Below are 8,242 nucleotides of genomic sequence, written 5' to 3'. Positions count from 1 at the left end.
TGAAAACTCGGGGAAGATGGTGAAGCCTTGCACTATAACCACCTTTGAAACGAGTGATCAGAATGCTGCAGCAGGGGCACTGGAAGTTCCGGCCGGGTGGGCCTTTTGGGTTCTGCGGAGTTTTCTGGCCTCTGGAGATGATGCCTTGGCTTTGGGGTGGTCCTGAACCAGCAGGGAGCCCTGGCTGACAGCTTTGCTGTGGGTGACTCCCCTGGTGATGCGCCTCCTGACCCGGCTGTGGGGCAAGCCGGGAGTGGACTCTCACCCACTCATGGTCCTTCCTGTCCAGGGCCCAGGCAAGCCTGGTGACAGAGGCACACAGCGTTAGGTGCCTGTTGATTCTCGGGGCAAATGTCAGCCCCTGCCTGGGCGGGGCAGACGGGCTCCAGTGCAAGGGGAAGGGTGGGGGATGCTTGGGGTGGGGGGTTGGGGAGGCAGGTCTGTGCACCCCCACCCCCTGCAACCTGCCTAAGCAAATGAGTCAAGGAGGGAGTTCTTGGTAAATTTCCCTGAGTGCTGAGAATTTTTGAAAGTCGCCCCAGAATGTGGACTTCTGTGATTCTGTGGTCAGGCTGCTGTGTTCCAGGAAGCACCAGAGAGAAGTGGTGACTCTGGCCAGTGACCGTGGTCTGGGGAAAAGCAGTGGCCACAGCCAGTGTGGTCTGTGGCTGCTGGTGACCTAGAAACCAACGTCTGAATGCTGAGGGCAGGAGGAACTCATAGTGCCAGGGCCAGGGGCTCGTGGCCAGGGGTGGGCACCGGGGCACCTGGAACAGCGAGGGGCCCAGAGCCATGCACCTCAGGTTCCCAGCCTGCCTTTCCGCTTTCCCCAGGCTTCTAAGCATCTCAAGAACAGCTGTGGAATTTATGGAATAAAATGACTTAAAAATAAACCCGTGTTAAGTAGAAGTGGGTTCTCCAGCCTCCCATCTCAGGACCCGTATCCCTCAATCATAGGGGGTTTTGGGGAAATGAGGGTGGCCAGGACCCAGGAGGCAGTGCTCCTTGGCCCCTGACAGGTTCAGTGCTGGCCCAGACCCTGCCAAGGGAGGCAGCACCCCCACTGGGCCCTGGAGAGCAGTGATGGACAGGTGACTCCATGCTGGAGCGTTTTGTGCATGGATGTGAGCATACTGCTTTAGTGGTGAACACTGTCCTCCCCGAGCTCGGCTGCACCTTCTGGACACACCCGGCTCATCCCTCCTGCCCGGAGGGATTTTTTTTTTTTTTTTTCTGTGTCTTGACTACTTGTTTACTTTATTTGCCAATGACTTTCTGACTCCTAGTTCTTCTAGGTAGAAAGTTAAGTCGCTCAGTCCTGTCTGACTCTTTGTGACCCAGTGGACTGTAGCCTACCAGGCTCCTCCGTCCATGGGATTCTCCGGGCAAGAATACTGGAGTGGATTGCCATTTCCTTCTCTCATTTCCACTCAAGTGCGGCTGGGGGAAATCTCCCATCAGTGCTGTCACTGTGGGGACTCCAGGCCATGCACCCTCTCCCCGGCCTTCCTAGGAGAATCTGTTGGGCCAAGAAAGGAACAGGGCTGCGTCTGCCCGGCAGGGGCCTTCCCTTCTTCTCTTGCCTGGGGTGGGGGTACCGCCAAGGCACAGAGCCCTGGGGTCTTACATCAGCCAGGGGAACTGTCCGCGTTGGGTGAGACAAAGCAGGATCAAGGCAAGACTGGGGGCTGGAGTCTCTGGGACCCCTCTGCCCCTCCAGGTCCCTCCCACACCTGTACCTTGCCTTGCACAGATGGCCAGCCCCTCGGCTGCTCCCTCCAACCTAGGGAAGTGAAGACCTGAGGGGTCCCCATGGGTCCTCCTTACTGGGCGCTGGCCAGGGTGCTGGGACCCCTGCTGGCGAGTGGTCAGGGGTCTCCTGCTGCCCTGCCTGCTTGTGGTGAGAAGGCAGAAACGCTCTCATCCTTGGCCCAGGAGCCCTGGGGGATCAGTGAAGCCTGAACACCCAATGGCTGCCCACCCACAAGAGGCCTTGGCTCACCCTCTGTCATTCTCAGAGAATGCAGATTACTTGAGAACCAGTAAGCATTCAGTATTTTGGGGTGTGGTGAAGTTTGTGATCAGGCCTCAGCTGGCCTGGTCTCAGAGGCCTTACTCCCTCCCAGGGCTGGAGGGCCTTGGCCTCCTGAGAGCAGTCCCAGCATCCCCGGGGAGGTGGGACAGAGAGAGGAGGAAGACCCGTTAGTTCTGGAAGATGAAGAGATGCTGTGAGGCCAAGCAGTGAGCTGTGGGAAGGGAAGCCAAGTTCTGGTCTCCCCCTGATCCCCCAGCCTCCCTGGGGTCAGCTTCCATCTCCATGAGAGGACAAGACTGCATGGATGGTCACTGTGGCCCCGGCTGCTGCTAACAGGCTCCAGCCAGCTGGTGCATGGTGTTTGGGGAGGCTTTGTTTTTGGTTTTGTTTGGGGGAAGCTCTTTTGGGTTTTTTGTTTTAATGTTTATTCTTACTTGTTTATTTGGCTATGCTGGGTCTTAGTTGCAGCATGTGAGATCTTTAGTGGTTGCATGTGGGACCTGGTTTCCTGACCAGGAGTCAAACCCAGGCCCCTGCACTGGGAGCACGGAATCTTAGCCGCTGGACCAGCAGGGGAGTCTCAGCAGGTATATTTTGGATGAGGCCCAGGCTCCTCCTTGTTCAAGTCTGGGGGACCCTGTGCCCATTCCGGACTAGGTTGGCCTTGCCAGGTGCCATGAACAGCAGGGGCTGAGTTGGGAGGTGACCTGTAGGGGACTCTCTGTCCCCACCTTTGTTCTACAAGTGCCCAGTAACCTTTGTCCCTGAACCACCTCCCTGTGAAGCCCCAGGGACCTGGTCTCCTATCATGCCCGGGCGAGGGTGGCCTGTGGCCTCTTGGCCTCTGTGCCCTGGTACCTGTCCAGGTGGGTGTGCAGTGGACCTGGCCCTACCACGCCCTGGACCACACGCTTCAGGTCGCCCACCAGAGGGCAGGGCCCGTCTCTGCTCCTCCACCATCACTGACCCTGCCCCTCAGGCCCCACACGGCATCCCTTGCTGCTGCTTCCCCCAAGGCTGTCCTTGTCCCCAACATCAGGTGAGAGGGAATGAGGTCACTGGAGGAGGGGGGTGTGCTGGGGATGGGTGCTTAGAAAGGGGAGGATCTGGCTTTAGAACCCACACCTCGGCGCTCCTGGGCCCACGCTTCCCCTCGGGGCTGGCCTCTTCCTCTTTTCCGGCTCGGGCACTGTCTCTGCCTTTACACGGTCAGCACCGAGGGGCCTGCATGGCAGGTCTCCCTTCCCTGCTCCTGGATGAGGAAGGAGGCCCTGTCCCCCAGCTGGTGAGCGTCGGAAGCTCCCTGAGCCAGCAGCTGGGCCTCCGAGCTGGGGCGGACGGTGAGTAGGCTGAGAGGTGGGACTCTGGTCCCCCGGGGTTTCCCTTGGTGCTGCCAGGAGGGTGAGCCCAGTGGCCTCCTCTGTGGGCCCCCTGCCCCGCTGCCCAGTGAGGTGGACCAGCGGGGCCGTTTGCTACCACTCTAGTGCCCCTGTGTCCTCTTCCTGCTGGCACCTCTTCACTCTGTCATCCAGGCTTTCCCTGAGATATGTCTGCCTGTGCCGGTGCCCGGGGTGTGTGTCCTTGGGGACCAGAAGGCTGGGACTGGGGTGGGGATCAATGGTGCCACTGCTCGTTTCCCAGGTAAGGAGAGCAATTCAGGGAAGCCACCTGCATTGCCGAGGTCATTAGAAAGGTCAAGGGCAGGGCATCAGAGCCCTGGGTGAGCACGACAGGGTGTGGCTCAGGGTTTTGCGGGCCCTTCATTGACTGGGTGACCTCGGGCAGCCCTTCTGAGCTCTCTGAATCTGTTTCCTCATCTACAGGCCAGGGGTAAGGATGCTCCCAGGGCAGGGCTCTGGGCACAGGTGGGCTCTGCCAGGCTCTAGAGCACCACCTCCTCAGATGTGATGATACTGCAGTGGTGAGACAGCTGCCTCTGCATCTCTGGGTCCCCTGAGGTCCCGAGTCGGGCGGGGGGAGCCGCCAGGTCCCCTCACCTCCCAGAAGCAGCATTGTCCAAACCACAGTTGAAATGCTCTGGGACACACATCACCCTCCTACTCAACCTCAAGACTCGTCCCCGAAACCCCCAGCTCCCAGCTGACCTCCCCACCTGGTGCTGCTACTCCATCTCCACCGAGGGCATTTCTGGGGGTCTTGGAGACACAGCCGCTGAGCCATGCGGGGGGCTGGGGAGACTCTTCAACCCGCAGCCGGGGTGTTGGCGGGGACCGTGGGGCACGTGCCCAGCCCTTGGCAGAAGTGCCCAGGGCGGTCCAGGCACACAGCTCACAGGGCAGGAGGCAGGTGAAGACGGCTTGGATCAAAGCCCCAGCTCTGGGCCTGCTGCCACCAACCATGGGTGGGATTTGATGGCCCCCACCCCTAGGTCCGCTCTCCTTGGTGCCTGTCACTGTGACACCCAGGCAGGGTCCCCATCCGAAGAGGAGTTCACCTCCAGCATCCAAGCAGCCCTCAGCCAGGACCCTCGGGGAGGGGGCCAGTTCTCGGTCACAGCCCCACGCCTACCCCCACCCGGCCCAACGACTCGTTCACTGCCTGCGCTCACCTCACAGGCAGGGCCTTCAGTGAAGCCAAGGGTCCTTCCCAGTTTGTAAAGGGGAGCCCAGGCCAGGTGTGAGTGGGCTGAGGGCAGTTCTGCTTGAGTCATACCTTGTCCCCTGACCCTGGCCGAGGGCCCTGCAGACTGGTTCCAGCATCCCAGCCCTGCATTTGGTTTCCCAAACACGGACGGACAGCCAGAGGTGAGGAGATCTCCACCCGCCCCTGCTCCTGTTCCTCAACTGCAGCCCAGTTCTTCTGGGCTGGTGTTGCCACAAGCTGGGGCCGGATGGGTGAGTTCCACCCTCAGGCACCCACGGGTGGGGACCCCCAGGCTGTGTGAGAGGGGCTTGCTGCTGGCCACTTCCCCTGAATGTCTGTGTTGGGACTGCTCAGTCCCCATGCCCACCTCTGCTCAGGTGCCTCCCACCAAACCCCACTGGCCAGGAATGCGGGATTCACCAGGACTGGAGAGGAGCAGGGTATCAGGTCTCAGCGAGCAGGGAGCCTCCTTGTGGGCTAGGGTCACTCACAAGCGCCTCAAAGAGTCCCAATTTCATTTGGGTGGACAGGGCTGCCCTCTGAAACCTCTTCTGCCTCAGCCCAGGCAGACGCTGTTTCTTTCCACTCCCAGTCGTGTGGTCCAGGAGGATCTGGCGAGGGGCACCCAGCAGGCACTCACGGAGGGGAGAGAGAGGAGGGAACCCACCTGTGCCTGCTGAGCACTTGGTCAGAGCCCCTCGCCCTCCAGCCTGGGCAAGGAGGGAGCAAGTGGATACCTTAGGCTGGCTTTCCAATTTCATCATCTTTGCAGTGAAATTCCAGGAACTGGTTCAGGCTAGGCTGTCCATGGTAGGACCCATCTGCTGGGGCAGGCAGGGGATCTCTTCCTGCCTCTTGTGGCATTTTGAGGGTGGTCTTTGCCTCCCATGGTAAGGTAGGGGGCCCAGGTGCGGGATCTGGGTTGGATAGGGGCAGTTCTGTGGGTGTGGTTGGCCTCCTGTGGGGAGGCTGTGCCCAGGGAAAGGCCAAGCTCCCCCTATTTCAGATACCCCATTTCCTGCCTTCATCTGAATAAACCAAAAGTCAGCCACATGGCTGGGATTTGTGGGCACTCACTGTGTGCTGGGCACAAGCCAGGCAGGGGCCCCCTGGCCTCAAGGTGGGACCGGCTTGGAGGGAAAGGCAGATAAGGCCCAGCCGTCACATGAGATGGTCAGGAGTATTTGGGGAGAGCGAGGCCAATCCAGTCCTACAGGTGGTGGGTGGGCCTTGGGCAGGTGGCCTCAAGGGCCGCATTGCACCTGGGAATTTGACATGACAGCCGTTTTTTAACCATGCTTTCCTTTGTGTGGCAAAACTGTTTTTAGTTACAACCTGGTTATTATCACGATCCCGGTTGGTTATTTTTATTTTTCGGCCGTGCCAAGTGGCCTGTGGGGTCTTAGTTCCCTGTCCAGGGATTGAACCTGTGTCCCTGGCAGTGGAAGCACAGAGTCTTAACCACTGAATCACCAGGGAAGTCCCCACATTCATGGTTTTCTTGATTCATTCCTTTACCTTTAAAACAACTACTCCTATAAAAGGAAGAAACCCCCGTGTTCATAACATTTACACTTGGGACAGTTTCACAGGTTTAGATTTTAGTCTCAGAGGGCATCCCCAGGTGGTCTGGTAAACGCAGGTGGAGGTGGGCAGGGACTCCTGAGGCTCCTCCCACCTCACAGGTGCGGTCAGTGCTGATTCTCACCTCAACTCTGGACTGGCAGGGCCACGACAGCCCACCCCAAGTCCCAGCCTCAGGAGGGGAGTTCTGGGGGTGCTCTCTCCATGCCGAGCATGAACCTGGTGGGGAGGAGGGCATGCGCTGGGGTGAAGCTTCCTGGCACCTTAGTCTAATTGTGTCGCCGAAACCTTTGTGGGGACGCCCCCAACTACTAGTCCATGGGGCGGGCGCTGGACCCCTGACCCTGCTCGGGATGGCTGCTTGTGGCAGTAATATAAGGTAGACAGTAATCATCTTCCATTGCTGTTGTAAGTTCTCTGCCCAGCGCCTCCCTTGCAGGGCCCCACCTGGACTACCCTCCTCTCTGGCCCTGGGTGGAGGAATGCGTGTCCAGGAGGTGGATGAGGGCTGAGATGGACTGTCCTGGCAGTGGGCTATTGGACCATGGGGACACTGCATGTTTGTGGTGTGAGGAGGGAGGAAGTGACAGCTTGGACAGGTGGTGATGTGAGAGGCAGGGGTTATCTGGGCAGAGTCAGGCTCTCTGGGGTAGGACAGGCCCCTGGAGACAAGTCCCTCCTCCCTGGAGCATCTCCCCAGTGGAAGGGGCCATGGGAAATAAAGGGAAGGGGGGTCCTCCACAGCCCAGTTCTGAAAGACCCCAGGGCTCAGACCTGTGGGCTGGATTGGCTGAGCAGGAGCGGGGGTCAAGTGATGGGCTAGGGGAGGAGGCAGAGATAATGTGTCAGTTCTTGTCCCCCAGCTCCACCAAGGAAGTAGTTATGGTGATGAGCAGTGATGGGCGGCCACACCCTCCATGGATGCCTTGCAGACATCCACCCTCCTTTGGTGGATGGACCCTTCACAGGGGTCTCCTGGGTGGTGTCTTGGAGACACTAAGGGGGCCAGGTCTTCTGGGGCAGGTGCTCTGAGACCCTCACTGCCACCTGGAGCCTCCACTCACCTCAGGGGCTCAGGCAACACCCTGTAACTTTCCTTTGAGGAGGAGAGATGCCCCCTGGATCAGTGTGAGGCCTCCTGGTCTTTTCAGGGGGAAGGAGAGGTCTTGTGGGCATGGGAGACGATGGATAAGTGTGGTCCTCACCTTCTGAGGAGAAGGGAGACATGACAGGTGGTCCTGGGGACTGGGCTGCAGCTCCTCCCAGAGGCAGAGAGTGAGGCTGAGCCATCAGAAGGGGAGGAGCTCGCTTCAAGGTGACCTCTGTCATGACCACACGCTGCCATTCAGGCCCAGAGCTTCCAGGGGAAGAGGGGGAGGGAGGCATGGGCCACAGGGCCCCCAGAAGGGGCCAGGGCCTGGGCAGGTGTCCAGCTGCACCATCCTTGGGGGTGTGATTAGAGCAGAGGCAGCGTCCTGCTCAGGTGTGTGCCTACCTGGGCCCACCTGGGGCTGGGAAGGTGGTGGAGGGGAGGTCGTGGACGGAAGCCTCCTGGCGGCCGTGCCCCTCAGGCTGGGGCGCAAAAGTGGTGCCTGGAGGAGCTCAACCTTCCCCTCCTCCCCGCCTGTTGGGACGGAGGTGCAGATGCACCTCCCAAGAGAGATAGTGCTCCATCCAGGGCACCTCACTAATCACCAGCATCGTGGGAACGGCCCGCACTGAGGGCCGAGCGGCAGCGCATTGTCTGGGGAGATTAAAGCCCCAGCGCGGTATTGTCTGTGCAGGGGATAAATCTTCGTGCTGTCACTCAGACCCTGAATTAAATCCCCCTCGTTTCTAAAGGGGTTTATCTGTGTGAATGGCGGCCACACCGCAGCGGGAGCGGACGTGTTTGGGAGCGGCTGTCCTGGGCACCTTCGGGCCGGTGCACCGGGCGGGGGCCGTGCAGGACGGCACCCCGCTGCGGGGAGGGTGGGCTCGGTCTGAGGTCCCCTCTGCACCTTGGGACTCCCACCCCAC

General features: G+C 59.9%; 1 protein-coding gene across 1 annotated transcript in view; it reads left to right on the top strand.

The window, feature by feature from the left end:
• Positions 1 to 2,654: 2,654 nt before the first annotated feature.
• PRDM16 (PR domain containing 16) overlaps positions 2,655 to 8,242 on the top strand; it is a 315,916-nt gene continuing 310,328 nt past the window's right edge. Inside the window, exon 1 of the mRNA XM_010849972.1 lies at positions 2,655 to 3,375. Coding sequence (XP_010848274.1) covers positions 2,844 to 3,375 — 532 coding nt within the window. The 5' untranslated portion in view covers positions 2,655 to 2,843. The remainder of the gene's footprint in view (positions 3,376 to 8,242) is intronic.

The sequence above is a fragment of the Bison bison genome, unplaced genomic scaffold, assembly GCF_000754665.1.
Source record: "Bison bison bison isolate TAMUID 2011002044 unplaced genomic scaffold, Bison_UMD1.0 scf7180017864289, whole genome shotgun sequence".
NCBI classification, from domain to species: Eukaryota; Metazoa; Chordata; class Mammalia; order Artiodactyla; family Bovidae; genus Bison; species Bison bison.
Note: the sequence above shows the minus strand (reverse complement) of the source record. Positions and strands in the feature narration are given on the sequence as shown.